At 37.5% G+C, this 20,494-nt stretch overlaps 1 protein-coding gene across 2 annotated transcripts in view; it reads right to left on the bottom strand.

The window, feature by feature from the left end:
- The window catches only part of LOC119693188 (limbic system-associated membrane protein), a 53,093-nt gene extending 43,777 nt beyond the window's left edge, over positions 1-9,316 (bottom strand). For both annotated transcript variants that reach the window (XM_048628617.1, XM_048628616.1), the window contains exons 1-2: positions 8,724-9,316; positions 607-734 (exon numbers count right to left, since the gene is read on the bottom strand). In XM_048628617.1, the coding sequence (XP_048484574.1) occupies positions 607-734; positions 8,724-8,796 (201 nt within the window). In that variant the 5' untranslated portion in view covers positions 8,797-9,316. The remainder of the gene's footprint in view (positions 1-606; positions 735-8,723) is intronic.
- Positions 9,317-20,494: the final 11,178 nt, after the last annotated feature.

Below are 20,494 nucleotides of genomic sequence, written 5' to 3' on the forward strand. Positions count from 1 at the left end.
AAGATCGCGAGCTGTCAGTGCTGCCTAAACCGACGTGACCCTTCTTTGGAGGCCAGCGGCCGACTGAGTCAAACGTCGCTTGTGTTTATGATTTTATAACACATAAAGCCGCCATAGATATTTGTATGAAGATTTGAGGGAAAAAAATTGCTCAAGTTTGTTATTAATTTACACAAAATAGGTGTGTGTTTATTTAAAAACAAGGTATTTAGCGCCTAGTCCAAGCATTTATCTTTATAATTTGATAAGAATCATGTGATTTTTTTTTATAATTACGACACAGTTGTTACAATACGGGAGTATCATTTCCTGGTTTTTCGTGATATTCTGAATTTAATTTACAGTTATCCATAATCATTTACTTAAATTCGAATGATTCAGCACCTAGCTAGACTCTTCGGCTACCTGTGTGATTTTTTTCAAGGCTGTAGAGCATCATTTACTACATAATTCTATGACAATGCCAACCCTCGATTCCCTATTGCAGACCCTTAAATAGGCATAGCTAGGTCATTGACATTTGATTCAATAGGTGTTTTTTAACTTTAGTTTTAAACAGTTGGCTATTATTACAGTTAAATAATTTTGTATTGTATTGTATTGTACCTTGTGTTTGGCCAGGTTGGTGACGGCGCAGCCCAGCACGGCCTCGCGTCCCAGGAAGAACGTGTGGTTGCCGATGGGCCGCTCGAACTCCGGCTCCTCGGAGAAACGCTTCGTCGTCATTTGAGAATCTGCAACAATACAATAGAATAGAATATAATATTTATTAAGAAAATACTTAATGGTAAATGTGATTTACAATAATAGGTCAACTCTTAATGCTAAAGGTAGGTTAAAATGCTGATCTGAACTAGGAAATAACAGAGTTTTTCCTGTATTTCAGATGGAATATTTATTTAATTAAGTATGTTTTATTGCGCAATTTACAAAAGTAATAACATAAAATTTGGTGGGCTTAATGCTATAAGCATTTCTTGCCAGTCAACCTGCAAGATGTAGGCACAGAGAGTGAAAGGTATGCAAAAAAATGACATTTTGGTAATAATATTAAAGCATCATACACAAAGTGTAGATTGTTTTTCGGTCACCTGAATGATAAAGTCGTGTGCAATGAAAAAGTATCGCTTTCCAAATAGTGACACCATATGACCCCAATTTTAAAAGACATTTAATTGAGACTTCGATCAATATATTTACGTTTTTAATTCGTAATATTCTTATGCGATGTTAAATGTCTTACTTCAATATAGAAGCAGGCTTCATGAACATAGTCTTCACCCTTTGGCAGTAATTTGGTGGCCACTGGAACTTTTTCATTGCTCGTGAGTGTATGTTTAGTATTACGCTAGTCCAAATTTTATTAATTTGTGAATAAATTCCGCAAAACTCTGAAATATCTCTTCTACCAATTTATTATTGGACAGAGTAGTAGGTAGAAATATGAAGGATAGAAATAGCTCAACCTAATCCACCTCATAAACCTGGCTCTGTGATTATAAACTCAGATTTAATAGCAGAAAGTCTAGAGATCGGGCATCTGCAGCCACTTTGTCTTGACAATTTCTAAAATAGTCTTCGTGTCTATTTTCTAATGGAAGTTGCCGCGACTAACACTACTTTTAATCAGTTTCCTTTTATGGGTTAGTTTTTTTCAGAGATTGCTTTAAAATACTTCTTAAAAAAGTATCAAAATTAAAACTTTGACTTTGACCGATACTGTCAAAAGTAAGTATTATTTAAATGACTTTTAACCGACTTTCAATGCAGGATTAAAATTAAGTAATTCGTCTGACATTAAATATTTATGTATTTAATAATTACTTATTACATACTTATGTATATAATTCGAATGACCTGCAAGTATGACTGAACCCGCAAGAATATAACGATTTCAATATCTTCTTTTTATCTAGAATATTCCCGCCGCTAGTGTATGTGTTAAGACTTAGGCAATTATAACATCCTAATTTATGCGCATAATAAGTGACTAGTTAGAGCACCAAACTGGCACTAAAGACTGCTTTAGGGACATTACTAAGTAGTTTCGTCATATTGTTGCTAAATATTTTCTTGTCTTAATCTAATGAAAATACATTAGGCAGAGGCTCATGTTTTTCGTCTCACCTATAGCTTTTAAATTATTTTATGTGTATTTTTTATGTTATCAGTGACATTTTTAGCTCATTACTCAGACACAGACCATTTTTTTATCTTTACATTACAATAGTCAGAATGTATTTTTGTATCCGTAGTTATTTTTACTATTGATATCGAGGTTGAATCATTTGGATCATTAAAAGTCTGAGAGGACTTGCCTAAAGGCCTATAGGCCATAGCCCTAATAAACTTGACAGATAACATAACTTAACAACAGCAATTTAATAGGTCTGTAGGTACATACAGTCACAACTTTGCCAGGTTATGCATGGACTAAGTCTGTTTGACAAGGTCCCTAACCTCCTAATTTGCATTGCCTAAACTGGGACTATGTCGCAACAAAGTTATTCAGCAAACTTCGGGCCCCCTTTGTGTGTGTACGTATTTTAATTCAAGTTTGCACGTTAACACTTCTCACGTCAGTGTGTCACAAGAAGGAGGAGAGGATTTTTATATTATACTTTTTATTAATATACTTGGCCATAGTTTTAAATATCGAGTGTAAATTTTTAATTAATATTATTATTATAATTCTCTTATAGTTTTTATAATATCATTTCAGCTTCATTTCAGGAACATATTATGTGTCAAAATATATGGAAAACAACGCAGCGCTCACTTGTGGATAGAGTCGTGGTAAGCACAGCAGCGCTCTGAAACTTCGGTTTTCAGTAGCTAGTGTGACTCCCTAGGAACGTATTCCTATCATGATAGCATTCAGAGTTAAATGATGCCACTGGGATCATGGATGTTTGTATTTTAGCATTTGATTGAGTATTTAGAACCGTTCGTTTCAAGCTATACAGGATAAACGGATGGCGCAGTGGTTAGTAGCTCAAACGGTCGTATGGTGCCTCATATGAAATCGGGTTCAATCCGCGGCCACGGCAGATTTATATGTCTTCTTCTTCTTCCTAGCGTTGTACTTATTTAGGGTCGGCTTTGTGCGTCATCTCACGCCATTTTACCCTATCCTCTGTCATATCCTCATTCACTCCACACTCTCTCATGTCTTCTTTCACACAATCAAGCGACGTCTTTCTTGGTCTTCCTCTCCTACGACTTTCTTCTGGTCTCATTTCCAACACTTTCCTTGTAATATAAGTCATGTCACGCAGATTTATATGTAAAAATAGATAATTTTTCAATGCTCTTGTACATATGTTTGTGTTGTGTGATATCTCCACACTGCCAAGCTTGGATATTATATCTCAGTTACTTGAGCACTTAAATCTATTAACATAAGCATTAACTCAGCGACGCCGACAATTCAACCAATCACAGAGCTACACTTCACTTTCAGGTGTAAAACAGACTGAAATTACAAAGAATCATTGTTTATGTTGTCAAGTTGGCGTTGTCGGGTAAATAACGCATGACTAACCACAAACTTTGAACTTGATATGAACTTTTGTAAACTCACATAACATAGCTGCTATACCTATTAAGTTGCTTACAGTTTCTAAGTCCAATAGTTGAAATCTGTTTGCGCTGTTGGGAACATGTATTTCTGAGGTCCTCGATTGGCTGCCAATATTCAATAACAGTGATTTTGATGAGGCACTAACTTTGCAGGTACTAGATTATAGCATAGAACTATGGGAACCTTTAAGCATAATAACGAGTATGTTAAAACGAGTTTTTTGTGGTAATCATTGAAGGATTTCGGAAGGTAGTGTCCGACAAAGCTAACTTTGTAACAGAATTAACAGAAACAACTGCCAAAACCTTTGAAATATCATGGTGAAAATGAAATTATTACAAAGAAACAACAAGGAAAGTTTTAAATAACGACAAAATAAAAGTTGATCAGAACCTCTCAGAATCGCCGTATTTCTGATACTCTTTCTTGAACCCCCTGTGTATAAACTTAAAGACGAATAGAGAACCTCTATTGGTTTTGCAAGCCGATTAAAAATAGTTTTTAAAGATAAGTACCTCGTAATAATTGTATTTCTTGAAAGTATTAGCTAGAGAAACAGCCTATATTTACAATTCTATTAAAGGCTATGCCAGAAACAACGTAATCAATCATGGCAAAGTAAGTAGAAAGTTAAAAGGTGCACGCCGAAGTTTCGTAACCAGTTTGTGAAGGCTCCGCTTATTATTTTAACCTCAAGGTGAAGAAATTTAGCGGCGACGAATATTCTCGAGTTTACTCACAACTTAGAGGCTTTTCGAAAACCCGTAATTTTCGAGACTTGACTGAAAAGATGTATTTTATAACAGCCGCCTATAAACTTTTTTTATAGGTTTAGATCGTTTTTACATGTACATAAAAACATATTTCATGAAAATACATATGTTGATATCTAGTCTTTACGAATTCCGTCATAGAAATAGACTATTTAAATATCTAGTTACTTGGTTCACCATAAATCGTGTTTCAGTTATCTCCCGTGCCTATAACATATTTTTTGCGCACAAACCTTGAAGTAATTTAATTTTACGTGCTATTGCCGCCGAAAGATTGAAACATAACTTCGAATCCCTCAGGAGTTCATTGTAACCAAAACACGTCCGTGGAATCTAACAAACAATAAAGTCAAATAAAGAAAACGTGCCGAGGAAACGTATGAAAGACGTCAAAACCGGCGGATCGATGCGGTGGCTGTACCCACCTGTCACCGAATGCTAATTTCGACCAAATTCACACAAAACGCGAGATTCGTGAACCGTTTCCACCATTTACACCGTTCGCACCATTTCAGCCGTCGCTGTTTCTTCCATTTATGAATTCGGTAGCCATTAGGCCGGAAAAAGTTTTCGACGTTCCATTTTTTTGAATTTCGAAAGGTGCCGTTTTATTTCATTACTTTGTAATGAAAGGATTCGGTGTTTGACCGTTGATATCCTGTTTTGAAGACAAGATCTCGTAAAAAGAGGGCGGATTTCATTCAAAATCGTTTCGTATCTAAATCTTGATTGAAATACAAAACTAGTGTCCGCGGCTTTATCGTGTCAAATGCGTTCGTAGTATATAGCCTTCCTCTTAAATCACTCTACCTTTTTTTAAATAACCGCAACAAAATCTGTTGTATAGATTAAAAGACCTAAGCTTATTATTTATTCAGGTATATACAGACAGAGGTAGGAAGCGACTTTGCTTTATACTATTATGTAGATGTAGTGATCACCCAAACAAACATAAAAAGGGGGGTCAGATATCTGCGGGGTAGACTGCAGTGAAGCTCGAAATAATCGATTCTATTTCAAACCATAATCGTAATAGACGTTGATGAAACAAAATGCACGAATAATAAAACTAGTCATAAACAATTCCAGAGCACATCCATTAGGCTAGAACAAAAGGGTAAACAGACACATGTCCCGAGTCTCTATAATTTAATTACCGTGCTGCATACTCTCTCACTAAAATATTAAATCCGTAGCATTCTGAAAGAAGGTACAGTATTGCAGTACTTCTTGAATTCCACTTTTTTAAACTCTCACTCTTTAGAAATCAGATTGAAGAATTATCATGTAGTAGTCAACAATAGTTTAAAACGAACTAGATGGAGTGACAGTTCAAAAGAAACGTCTCAACAAATAACACCCCACTTCTACCACTGAGGTCTAAATTTGAATAAGTTCGGTTTGAAAATTTGAAATTTTAGTCATTGGTAGTCATTACTGTATCGGTATCGGTAGTCAGTCTATAGTAGTCATTAGGTTGAACGTGAAACGTGTTGACAGTTAAAAAATGCACACCATCTTTTTCATATTATTGTTAATATAAAGTAGTAGTATTTTTTGCGTGTCAGCGACAAACATGGGACCCTCGTAGTCAGAGATGCTAACCACTGCACCCCCTGAGCTTTTATACCCAAATATGAATGTATGCACATGTATTATATGCGTATGCCCAAACGTTTCTTTCATATGGGCTAGATGCAGGAACTAACACCACCACAAATAATACAGAATCATTGTAAAGTCCATGTATTTCTTTAAATTGGTTGTAGATGAAACCATTTTAAGTTGATTGAATACTCTACAATGCTTTATCCGAAATCAAAACTTTAGGGAAATTTGAAAGTTTTTTTGTATACACACACACACAGATACAAATACATATTATTTCATATTCGTACCTACACACTTAAGTCCAATGAAAGATGAACATGCTTTTCCTTCCGGGGTTAACATTAAATACTGTTTCCCCTGTGTACAATGTCCGTAGTCTGATGAAGGCAGGTGTAACGTAAGCCGAGGAAGACACAAATTTTAAAGAAACACCGCTTTGTTAGTACATAGTTCAGAATTTTGAAACAAAGAATGCGTGTTACTTTTGGTAAATTAAAGAGGATAGCTTTTATATAATTATATATACTAAATTACAAAGTCATACTGTAACGTTTTTATATCAAATGAGTATCTTACTTGTCATAAATGTGAAGGTTAATACATGTATGGATGGGTGGATGGATGTTTGTTACTCTTTCACTGTATAACGGCTGGACATTTTTTTATGATATTTGGCATGTAGTAGTAAAACGTTTGTTTATTTAGCCCGGAATATCCACGGGTAAACATAAGGCGAAGCATTTCTCGCACCTTTACTAGCTGTTGCAACTAGTTCAATAAATACAAGGCAGAAGGCGGTCTTATTACTACATTGCGATTTCTATCAGACCAGTGGATGATAGAGAAGACGCAATTGATGATGGCAATTGGCGACGGATCACTTGAGGTTGTATTAGATAATGTATCGTAATAGAATGGTTTCTATACAAGGATGTTTCTATGTATAAGGATATACCTACTAAGCCAAAAATAGGTTACTCAGTAAGGTGTTCTGAACAACTTTAGTTCTATGACTTTGGAAATTACTAGTGTTGCCACGAATAGTGAATTGGCCGAATACCGAATACCGAATATTCGGCGACGCTGCCGGCCGAAGCGCCGAACATTCGGCCGCCGAATATTCGGCGCTACAACCTGTTTATTTTGTTCCTGGAACTGCTTTGAAGAAGACGCTACAGATTATATGAGAAATTCTAATTATTAGGACATAGAATGCTGTGGCAAATGAGTTGAATTTTTATTTGATAATAGGTAGTTCGCCTAGATCGGATGGCCGATCCTTACAAGTGGTGGTCAGCAAACAAAAAACAATACCCGAACCTTTTGAAATTTGCAAAACTTATCTTTCTTCACCTGGAAGTAGCGTTTATAGTGAGAGTTTATTTTCTGAGGATGGTTACAATGAAAAGCGCAATCGTGGGCTACCAAAAAATGCTGAAATGCTCGTTTTTATCCAGCACAACTTACTACTGATTAATTTTAAGTACTAAAATGTTGTGATTTGGAAATAGATACACAATTTTGATTAAAATAACAAGTAACTTTTACATGATTTACTATTCGGTATTCGGCCCGAATAGTATGCACTATTTGGCCGAATACCGAATACTGAAAAAACTGGCCGAATAGGCCGAATACCGAATAGTTGCCGAATATTCGTGGCATCTCTAGAAATTACCCTCTGTGTCACCTTTCGGCTTAGTATACCAATTTTGCAACATCATGTATAGTATATGACGTATATTACTATGGGATTCATCGGGCGGCTTGCGACTTGAGGCTCGACGATACGGCTATAGATACATAGAGCCTGTCGTTAAGACCCGTCGTGTGCAACCTCATGCTATCCGCAGACAATTGGTACCTTTTTAACCGACTTCGAAAAGAGAAGGAGTTTCGTCTGTATGTACATAGGTATGCTTTTTTTGGACGTAGGCGTGTTTACCGATGTCACCTTCATAAATGGACCAATTTTGATAATTCAAAGTTTCTTTTCAATATATTTTGTCGGGGATGGTGTCTGTAGCAACACACTCAAAATGGTTAATAATTACACACTACACAGTGCATCATCCAGACTGAAGTTAACATGTATCATCATATATTGAATCTAAGGTGATGTATGTAATGTTAGACTGTTCATCTTGCTATAGTAAATGAACTTCTGTAATATTGGCAAACGTTAGATCCTAGAATTGAATGACGAAAATTAGATTAGTCTCTCTCAAATTTTGGTATCATTAGAATATAAATTTTGTTCATTCGCTATAGCGCCGTGCATATGGTCAATACGCTAATACGCCTCTTTGTTATAAATTCATAATGAAAAATAAATTGCTGGGCTTACAAACGGTAGGTATTTGCATTTTATGATTACTGTTCACATCACTGTTTCTGAACGAAAGTGCTTCAGGTAATAATTAATGGAAATTTATCCACCACAGTAATACCTACCATTCATAAATTTGCCCATTTTTTTTTTAAATATAGGTATACAATATGATAAGTTTGGGTATATTTTATTGAATCAGCCTGCAATAATTCTCAATATTACAAATTGAAACTGCATTTTTAAACTATAAAGCAGCGTACCCACACAGTGCTACTTCCAACTAAATAAGTATTCCTTTAAACTTCCACAGAGTTCCAAATAAACCGTCCGGAATACTATTAAAAAGCTGCACCATTACGACTGGCAGTTAACATAAATTCCGAAAACGTAGTTCTAAATTTAAATTTAAATTCTAAAGCCTCACCTTTTAGAGCCATCGTCGGGAGCAAAGCCAACGCCTGCAGAATAGACCAAAAACAGGGCCTGATGTTCTTCATTCCGCCCTCATCAACTATTTACACAATTTCATCCGAAAGAACACATTTTTCTTTTAAACCGCGAATGTTTTTCTCACTTTTTATATCAACAGAGTTTTTTTAGACGGTCTGTATACCAGTTGAAAAAGTCGTTAATTGGAGTTGTTAATAAAAAATAACAACGCTTCAAACCAATTAATAAAAATGTATCATTTTCTCGTTTTGGTCGGCCATGCAGCAGTCGGTATCAAATTAAAAATACATACTGGAAATTGTACAGTGAATTTTAATTGCAATAGTTTTGCACGATCCCAATAATTGGTGTGGAATTACATTGGCTCTTCACGTTAACGACTGACTTTTTGCATTTTCAGTCCTTTTTCTCACTTTTTCAGTTAATATATTACAAAACAAACTTATTTTGTAGTTTATTTTCAAACGAACCTTTAAACAAAGAAACTCGAACCTTAAATAAACTATAAACGCAAAACAACTGACCACATTTTAAATGAAATTTTGTAACAATTTAATTACGTCCGTTCCCGAACTCACGTAGAACAGTCACTGCGGCACATCCGTTTTATTCGAAATTCAAAAAGCATTTTCTTATTTTCGATAATCCCGCAGCTTTATTTTAAAATTGGAATTATATTTTTCCCGCAACAAGTCGTCGGTATATTCGGCCTTCGCGGAGGACACGGGCGGTCGCGGCCGAGGCTCGTAGCACACTGCTCGTAGCCGCGTAGCACCCACACTGCTACGCGGGGTCGTAGCAACGCTACGCTCCAAATGAAAAGGTAACCGCTCAAACAGTTGAACATTGCGCCTTTTGCATGAATGCGTGTTTTTTTTCAACCGCTCTTTTTCTGAAAATAAAATGGTGGGGTCGTTGATCTTTCGCTCTTTTTAATTATACCTATCTACAAACAGATTTGATACGAGAATTATTTAAGAGTATTTGGTTAGTAATAGTATTCCAAGTGAAATGTGAACAATAGAATATAACAACCAATCAATACAACAGAACTAATGAAATTGTAAGCCACTTGAATCATTTCGAATAGCGAAACAATTAATTTCGTTTATAGTGGCAAGAATCTTGTTGAGTAAGGATTCTAAATTCTATCAATTATTTAAGGTTTTATTTTATTTTAGATCTTGAATTTGATTAAACGTCTGCATTAAACTTTTGTATTCTTTATTGTAGTTTTATATTGACAAGGTTTCTGAATTGTATGTACTATATGTATTATACATAATGGAAAAGCATTAATCTTTTCCACGCTTAACCTCGCGGCAATAGAAAGGCAAATACAAACAGTTGGAGGTTATGATATTATCATTTTATACTTTCAGCAAACTTACCAGGAAATCATTTAAATATCAAAGAGATATACAGGAAAGGGTTTTCCTAAAAATAAAGCTTGTCGAGCCTCCTAAGCTCTCGTAATTGATATACGGTAAACAGAAGGCTATGTAAATGTATTATGTTATGTCAAAAAATAAAGATTAATGGATTAAACGTTCGTTGATGTAAAAGTAAAACAATATTTGCGAATACCTGATCGATGGCATGTCGATAGGCTTTTAGTGTGCTACCTGAACATAGCATGGTTCACACGATTGCATAGAAACACGACCCCTCTGTAAGTAGCAAATAAGAAGTGCGAAGAGTACCTGTGATAAACTTTGAACACAGAAGAATAAATGGTAGCTTCAAATCAATGCCATCTAACATTAAACAAAGACTATATTTTTTCGTTGCCAGGTTTCTCAATCTCCTCTCGGTATACGGTAGGTATAGTCATAGGTAAGAATTTAGCACTGATGATGATGATGATGATTGGTCCGACTGATTTCGGCCATGGCGACCACTTCGACCCCTAGTTCTGTTGGCGCGCGTGCACCCTAAGATGTGCAAGGGGGTTCGCCGCAAAGATCGGCTATATATAATTTAGTACTACCTAATACATTTCAAAATGAAAACCACGCAATACAATATACTCAAAGCCAAACGAATGCGCTAGGACTACAAATTAATCAATTAATCCCAACGAACCCATAACAAAGTTGTATAAAGGACCTAATTATGGGAAAACATCGAAGACTATATTATCCCGCACTCACATTAAGGTAACGAGTTCTAAGGGTGCAGATCCACACATCGAACGCCGTCATCTCATCAAAGAGGGTGTATAAATGAGATCAATTCTCACTGAAGATGCGGAACTAGGGGAACTCGAACGCAAGTCGATTAAGTCTCGATTGGTAATATGGCGTTTTTAATAAAAGTTGGCCATTGGAATTGTTTTTTTACCAAATGAGTGATTTAAACTGCCCATTGTTTGTTGTCTATAATAAAAAAAACGTATCTAATTGTTCAGTATACCTACCTAGGTTTATTTACTTACTCTCAAAAACAACATGCAGGGTAACATATATTACTAAATTGCCAAACTGCTTTTGTAATTTTTCGGAAGTATAGGTATTTACAATTATTGACTTTAATTCGAAATACCATAGGTCTTGTGATCAAGAGAGAATTCTTGTCAACCCATCCCATCCCTGAAAGGCATCAATTTGTTGCAAGAAATTGATGATATAAAAATGTCTTGGATATTTTAGCACTTTTATACTTGCCCGTTGCTCTTCAGAGTGTCAACTGAAGAATTAATGAGGAGGAAACCGAGTGATGTTATCAAGAGGGATACAGAATGAGTCTAAAACGTGTGATGTTTCGATAAAGCTTAATATTTACTTCCGCCTCATTATTACACCGTCAAAGGTTAGTTATCATAAAGTGTCAGTGTTATCTTAAAATTTTATACTAGCTGTTCCCGCGAGCTTCGCTTTGCCTTAAAAAGTTTTCCCGTGAGAAGACCGCGACAAAAAGTTGCCTATGTTCTTTCTTAGGGTCTAGACTATCTGTATTCCAAATTTCATTCAAATCTGTTCAGTAGTTTTGGTGTGAAATAGTAACAGACAGACCGACACAGTTACTTTTCCATTTATAATATTATGTAGGTATTATTTTTTTGGATAACTTTTTTAAATTATTTTTTATTTTTGTGTCATCCTCTTAAGTTGTTGTTTTAACCATAAAAGTTTCAGCTTCCTAGCTGTAATGTAAGTTAGTTATTTTTATGTCGAAAGTTCAAATTATATCATCGAGCTAGACTGCTCTGAGTTTTCTACTTAAAATTAAAAATTGAAATAGATATTCTCATGGTCCCTTATTAATTTTAAAAAATCCGCAAGATTCCAAAATAAAATAAAAATGAAATTAAACTATTGCTTAATGGGGTATTATTTGCAGAAAACAGCCTTCAAAGGTACTTGGGTGGAAATTACCTAATTAGTAAATAATTGTTTCAGAAAGTTGAAAGATTCCTGTTATGTCATTACTAAGGACTAATTCAGTTAGAAAAAGTATCAAATTAAAGGGAAAATAAAATTATTTACTATTTTTTTTTATTTAAGACACGCACAGTTTTAATAACGCGCGCCTTCCCCGAACGACAGCCGAAACATCCCGATCGACTCCGAACGCAGCGCCTCCGATGACTGCCGAGTGTCTCCGAACATCAACGAGTGACGCTTCGGAGCCGTTAAATAGCCCCACGCTGCCTACAGCAGCTCAGTTCTGTTGCGTCCGGGCTAGCTTACACTTCTCAGTGGAACTACTTGGACCATCAGACTACCTAGGGACCCGTGCTCGTACAGAGGTGCTTCGTTCGCGAACACTTATGGACAGTGCGGTTAACTTCATAACCTATAACTACTTTACTCCTTACCGTTTTGTTTGCATTTAACTTAGTCATTTAATAGTCAATGTACGTTGTAATAAACAAGTCCTAAGTACGTTCGGCGTTTATTCTTCCCACACTGGCGACCAACGGGCGGCCCTTCGAAGAACCTAAAGAAGTATACGTAACTCGTGCAGGACGTATTACGACGACACCAGCGACGAAGATGGCGAGTTTGTCTGCAGACCAGTTCAAACAACTACTCGAGCACATCGGGACTGGCGGACGAAAAGGATCGTTCGCTTCATTTTCGAACCATTATGATGGGGAAAATTCCACCGAGATATTAGAGGCATTCCTGACTTCCGTGGAAACATTTAAGAAAATTGAGAAAATCGATGACAGTGACGCACTGACGAGCCTACCCTTAATTTTAAGGGGTGAAGCAGCCATATGGTGGCAAGGTGTCAAGGACGGGGTTAAGACATGGAAGGATTTTAGCACTCGTATTCGCAATGCATTCGCACCTAAGAAGCCAGCTTACGTCATATATCAGGATATCATGTCAGAAAAGCAGAAACCAGGTCAGATAACTGAACGGTTTATCTCACAAAAAAGGATGTTGTTTGCACAATTACCTAAACCTGAACATTCAGAGCAGCAGCAACTTGATATGGTATATGGATTGTTATGTACGAATGGAGATCAGGAGCTCAGTTCCTAGGAGTACCGTGACTAGCTTCGACACTCTATTAGAAGCCGCTAGAGGAGCAGAGAGGGACCTTGAAGAAAAAGGTCGTAACAAGATGCTGCCATCACAAACAATGGATGAAAACAGAAATCGTTCGACAAATCAACCAACAAAAGTGAGGTGTACTTTCTGTAGACTGCAAGGTCACACGATAGAAGTATGCAGGAAAAAGAAGAAGCTAGAAGAAGGCGCACTGAAACAAACGACCACACTTAAAGTTAGTTCCAGTGACATCGTGACGCAGGCGCCATCCCCTTCACAACCAAAATTTTCTTGCTATGGATGTGGAGCGCCGGGAGTTGTTCGCTCAAATTGCCAAACATGCTCATCTAAGAAGAACTTACCAAAAGTTGAAAACATTAGCTTTTGTTCAGTGAATGTACGGACCGATTCCAGACCGAGGCCGGTTGTATACATATCAGTCGACGACGTATACGGTGTGGCCTACGTTGATACATGCGCCAAGACAAGCATTGCATCCTACAATTTTTATTGCTGCCTCAAAGAAAAAGGTTACCGATTTAACGAAAAGCAAGTTAACGTAACACTAGCTGATGGCGTGCCGAAGACACAGACTGTCATGACCGTGGATGTTCCCGTAACATTATGTGGATACACTATACCTACGACTTTCGTGGTCCTACCTGAATCCAGAGACAACAGGACTTTGCTTGGCATAGGCTTCATACAGGACGCGAAAATGGTTCTGAATCTTCCTCAATTCACGTGGCATTGCCTGGAGAACCCAGGAATTACTTATGAATTATATCAGGAAGACTTTATAATATTTCAAGACAATGCTAAGAATGTTTATGACCTGAAAGAATTCCAGTTGCCGAGTCCTGTGACGTCACTCACTCTATCAGAACCTTCACAAGGCGAGGAGATACACGTGCCAGTGCTGTTAATAGACGTAGTAGGTACTACGTCTATTAACAGCGTAGGGTACTCTACACCGACAAGAGTCGAAGAAGAGGCTACTCTCCCAACTATGTCCGCGGCCATTCCTTATAAATTGATCCCAATTGATTTGCCACACTCACCACTTAAACGGTCGAGAACACTTTTCGACGGATATTCACCTCGAATGGATTTCATGCTGCGGGATGCACAGATGAATATACTCACTGAGGAGGTCACTCTATCCCCACACTCAAAGTACCTATTCCCTGATCCTGACTCTGATGTTGATATATGTGCAATCGATGTCGTACAAGTAGCACCAAATTTGACAGAAGAACAGAAAAAGCAGTTAGAACAAGTTCTGATAGATCATGAAGATGTATTTACCTCAAATGGCCAGCCTACTACTCAAGCGGAACATATCATAGATACCGGTGACCACCCTCCAATTGCGGTACCGCCCTATCGACTTTCACCTCCACGAAGAGAGATATTGAAGAAAGAGATAGAACAGATGCTAGAAAGTGGCATAATAACAGCTTGCTCTTCGCCGTGGGCTGCTCCCGTGGTATTAGTTCCGAAACCAGATGGTCAAATCCGCCTTTGCGTTGATTACCGACGCCTGAATGCCATTACAAAACCTGATACGTATCCGATACCGCGGATCGATGATCTTCTCCATGAAGCTAAGCCAACGCCGTGCATGTCCTCGATTGACTTAAAATCTTCCTATTGGCAATTAAATGTCAGAGAGACTGATAGAGAGAAGACTGCCTTTATTACACCATTTGGCATCTTTCAGTTCAATAGAATGCGCTTCGGATTGCGTAACGCACCAGCCACATTCCAAAGAATGATCGACAGATTCCGTATTAGCTTAAACGCAAAGATACTGGCTTACTTGGATGACATTATAATCTTCTCCGCATCATTTGAGGATCATTTGGTAGACTTGAAGCAAGTACTGAACAGAATTCGAGAGTATAACTTGACAATCAACCTTAAAAAGTGCCGTTTCTGTTGCGAGGCCATTAAATACCTTGGTCACTACATAACACCACAGGGATTGAAAATGGATCCAGAACGTGTATCTGCAATCATAAACCTGCCACCTCCCAGTAACATAAAACATTTGATATCATTCTTACAAACATGTTCCTGGTACCGGCGATTCATAGAAAACTTTTCATCCATCGCTGAACCCCTAACAAGACTAACAAAGAAAAATGCTAAGTGGATGTGGGATAAAGAACAAGACGTGGCATATAATGAGCTAAAATTACGGCTTACCTCCGCCCCCATACTACGGCAAGCTGATGAAACCAAACCGTATATAATAAAAACGGATGCAAGTTCATACGCACTTGGAGCTGTTCTTGTGCAGGGGGAGAAGGAAGAGGAACATCCAGTAGAATACGCAAGCCGACTACTGACGCCCGCTGAACGAAACTATTCCACGACGGAAAGAGAAGCGTTAGCCGTAGTTTGGGCATTGTCTAAATTCCGTGGATATATTGATTGCCTGCCTATCACAGTCGTGACGGACCACCAAGCCTTGAAGTGGCTTATGAGCTTGAAATCTCCTAGTGGAAGATTGGCAAGATGGACTTTACAACTCCAAGCCCACGACCTAACAATAAAATATTCACCTGGACGGACAAATGTTGTTGCAGATACGCTATCACGCCCACCGTGCACAGATGAGACTGCTCAAGAATGCGGCATATGCGGCGTAGAGATAAACATGCCAACACGAAGTGCAATAGACATTCGCAATGAACAACTAAAAGATAAGAGCCTGCAACAAATTGTTAACATATTGGAAGATAGTTCTTACAACGAAAATGCCATATACTGGAGCAATAAGGGGTACGTTATGAACAACGGCCTTTTGTACCGACACAACCCAAATGTTGACGCTGATGATGCACAGTTGGTAGTTCCTGAACATGAGTGGTCAAATATATTATGTGCATACCATGACGACCCTTTGGCGGGGCATTATGGATCAGAAAAGACGTACCAACGTATATGTAGAAGGTACTACTGGAAGGGTATGCGAAAGTATATTGAAAGTTACGTGAAGAATTGTCTACCATGCCAGCGCTACAAACCTTCAAATCAAAAGCCTTCTGGACTGTTACAAACAACTGTGATGAACCAACGCTTTGAGATAGTGGCCATCGACCTATTCGGCCCACTACCGGTGTCCAACAACGGCATGAACTGGATCTTCATCATTGAAGATGTGGCTACTCGATGGACTGAATTATTTGCAATGGAAAATGCAACAGCCTCAAATTGCGCAATGATTCTAATCAATGAAATATTCCTGCGATTTGGATTTGCTCGTAGAGTCATAAGCGACAACGGGACACAATTTGTTAGCTCCATAATGCAACAAGTGATGTACAGCCTCCGTATCAAGCATGCCTTTACGCCATTCTACCATCCGGAATCAAACCCAGTAGAACGTAGAAATAGAGATCTGAAGACGCAGCTAGCTATATTAGTTGGGGATACTCATCGTGATTGGCCCGATAAACTACCAAGCATTCGTTTTGCGATGAATACCGCTAACTGTTCATCTACTGAGTTTACACCCGCCTACATGACGTACGGACGAGAGCTCAGAACCCCAGATGACAACACACATGATTTGAGAGAGATTATCGTTTCTGAAAACTTTATCCCAGAAATAACACCAAGATTGCTCCAATTGGCCGATACTCTTAAGAAAGCAAGAGAAGTTCAAGAGCAAAAGGAAGAGACACGAAAACAAATAGTAGATGAGAGTCGAAAGAAAACTCCTGCATATTCTCCTGGTGATCTGGTACTAGTCACGTTACACCCCCTAAGTAAGGCTTCACAGGGTGTATCTGCAAAACTATGTCCTAGACGAGATGGACCCTACGTGATAACAAGACGACATGGTCCTGCTTCATTTGAGCTGGCTTCTCCCAACAATCGAGAAGGTGCAAGTATTGGCGTGTATCATGCGTCTGCATTGCGACCATATCAGAGTAGTGCAACGGAAGCGAATACAGTGCCGAACCCTATACAACCTATCCGTAAGAGGGGACGACCCAGGAAGCAGAATCCAGTCCAAGCAAATCCATCCCCAGTGAGACGACGAAGAGGACGACCCAGGAAGAACACTCCAACTGACTCCTCGCCGGGACGTCTTCACAGTCAGAGGGGGAGACTGTAACACGCACAGTTTTAATAACGCGCGCCTTCCCCGAACGACAGCCGAAACATCCCGATCGACTCCGAACGCAGCGCCTCCGATGACTGCCGAGTGTCTCCGAACATCAACGAGTGACGCTTCGGAGCCGTTAAATAGCCCCACGCTGCCTACAGCAGCTCAGTTCTGTTGCGTCCGGGCTAGCTTACACTTCTCAGTGGAACTACTTGGACCATCAGACTACCTAGGGACCCGTGCTCATACAGAGGTGCTTCGTTCGCGAACACTTATGGACAGTGCGGTTAACTTCATAACCTATAACTACTTTACTCCTTACCGTTTTGTTTGCATTTAACTCAGTCATTTAATAGTCAATGTACGTTGTAATAAACAAGTCCTAAGTACGTTCGGCGTTTATTCTTCCCACAAGACACATTTTTGAATGTAAATTCTTAGTAAAATGTTTAAGTCTGAGTTGTAAGATTTATGAGATAATTGTATTATTAATAATAAGTAAATAAACTCAAATAATTATTTTACACATTTACTCACAATAAATTTTCAAAATGGCGACCTTCCACAGCAATACACAACCTACATCTACGCAAGAAATTTTCTTTAAGTCGCCTATACGCTTCTCTGTTTCATTCAGATGTCACTTTTTGACAGATGTCACATTTTTGAGAAAAGTTGTTTTTTTGACATGTTTAACTTTTTGACAGATGTCATATATTTTACATTTGTCACTTTTTTGACTTAAAGAAAATTTCTTGCGTAGATGTAGGTAGTGTATTGCTGTGGGAGGTCGCCATTTTGAAAATTTATTGTGAGTAAATTTGTAAAAGAATTATTTGAGTTTATTTATTATTAATAATACAATTACCTACCTCATAAATCTTCCAACTCAGGCATAAACATTTTACTAAGAATTAACATTCAAAAATGTAACTTAAAAAAAATAAATAGTAAATAATTTTATTTTCCCTTTAATTTTATACATTTTCTAAATGAATTAGTCCTTAGTAATGACATAACAGGAATCTTTCAACTTTCTGAAACAATTGACTAATGAGGTAATTTCCACCCAAGTACCTTTGAAGGCTGTATTCAGTTTATTTTTATTTTTATGTTATTTTGGAACCTTGCGGAGTTTTTAAAATTAATAAGGGACCATGAGAATATCTAGTTCAATTTTTAATTTCAAGTTGAAAATTCAGAGCAGTCTAGCTCGATGATATAATTTGAACTTTCGATATAAAAATAACTAACTTACATTACAGCTAGGAAGCTGAAACTTTTATGGTTAAAAGAACAACTTAAGAGGATGACACAAAAATAAAAAATAATTTAAAAAAAAAATCCAAAAAAATAATAAAACATAATTAATCCACTGAGGTCGATTTTCGTAGAAAATTAGTTAAAAAAATCATAACTCCTAAACTACTAAAAATTGCTGAACATACATGGGGGTGATTTTGCTATCCCTTGACCTAAGGAATCAAACATTTTCCTTTGGACGTCACTCTTTGGGCCACCCTGTATGTTTCATCTATTCATCATCTTAGCATGGTTTACCTAGTGTTTGTCGCTGACATGTTAAGTAGAAGAGCAGACCGTAAAACGTTTGTAACCATAATGCCTTACCTTAATAGCAACGGTACATTGACATCGCCGTATTCACAAGTGACTTACGACCTAGTTCCCCGAATTAATAATGTGGTTACAGAGGTCACGGATTAGTGGTGAGCAACTCCTGACGCGAGGGAGGATAACACAAGATGGAAGACTGAGCGTATAAGAAATGACAAGACATATTCACTGGGAAAATGCTAGCGCCATTTTGAGTCGTAAGTCTGGCAGCATTTGGCAGTTTGGTGAGAATTGTGGCAGCTTACAGTGCCACAAACTTATCTGTTCCGGTGAGAACTCACGTAAATGTATAATATTTCTTCATTCTTTAAGATGTTTAGTTTTGCAGTAATGGTAATTTACCCTTGCGGTTTTAATAGACCAATCTAATCTATATCAATATAGATTTTATTAGTTAATAATGAGATATGAACCAATTTAGTTAACTGTCACCGGAACAGATAAGTTTGTCGCACTGTATTTTTGAAGGAGGCCTATGACTTATGTAAATGGTACCTATACTAGAATTTTAGATGCGTTTTTATCGTTTACGTACTTTTTGATAATGAGCTGATTACATAATTAACAACTATTTTCTTAAGTTACATCACAAAGTTTTAAATGACAAAATACAATGTTGACATTAAAAACAATAACTAACTTACTTGCTTACTTAATGCATTGTTAATACTCCAAATTATATAGGTACCCATTAAACATTATTACTCTAATAAAGGACTAACAATTCACAATGTCCGGACAAGGTATGACAAGTTGCGCCCCTCTTTGACGCCTGATGTAATAGAATCAAGAGGAAAACTTATCAAGAACAAAGATGTCTAAATATGTATGCGCTGTGAAAGGCTCCATTGTAACTTGTTTCGACATAATAGCCTTGAGTTGAGCAGTTAGCGGGCCTAGGCTGTGGTCCAAGCAGCTGAAATTTCATACAACCTTATTTTTTTTTAATTATCAACCGATTTATGTAGTTTTTTTTTCAGTTCACCGATGTATTGAAGTTGTTGCGGTTTTTAAGATGCAACAACTGCTCCTCTAATTTTATTACAAGGTAGGAATTTAAGATAAAATAATATTTATTGCACACAATAGACATTACATACAGAAATATCACCATCAGCAGCGTTATTCCATTACTAATAGTAGTCTCTTCCAGATAACTATAAATAAATATGACAAGTAGGAAATGAAAAATCGCCAGTGTGAAAGTGTTTTTAGTATCCTAATCCTAACTTATAATATTATAAATGTGAAAGTAACTGTGTCTGTCTGTCTGTCTGTTACTCTTTCACGCCAAAAATACTGAACGGATTTGAATGAAATTTGGTATGCATACAGTCCAGACCCTGGGAAAGAACATAGGCTACTTTTTATCCCGGAATTCCCACGGGAAACTTTTCAGGCGAAGCGAAGCGCGCGGGATCAGCTAGTAATGTATATGTATACTGTATAGGGCAAGGTGGCTTGTACGTCGTTCCGCTTTCC

The sequence above is a fragment of the Plutella xylostella genome, chromosome 21, assembly GCF_932276165.1.
Source record: "Plutella xylostella chromosome 21, ilPluXylo3.1, whole genome shotgun sequence".
NCBI lineage: Eukaryota > Metazoa > Arthropoda > Insecta > Lepidoptera > Plutellidae > Plutella > Plutella xylostella.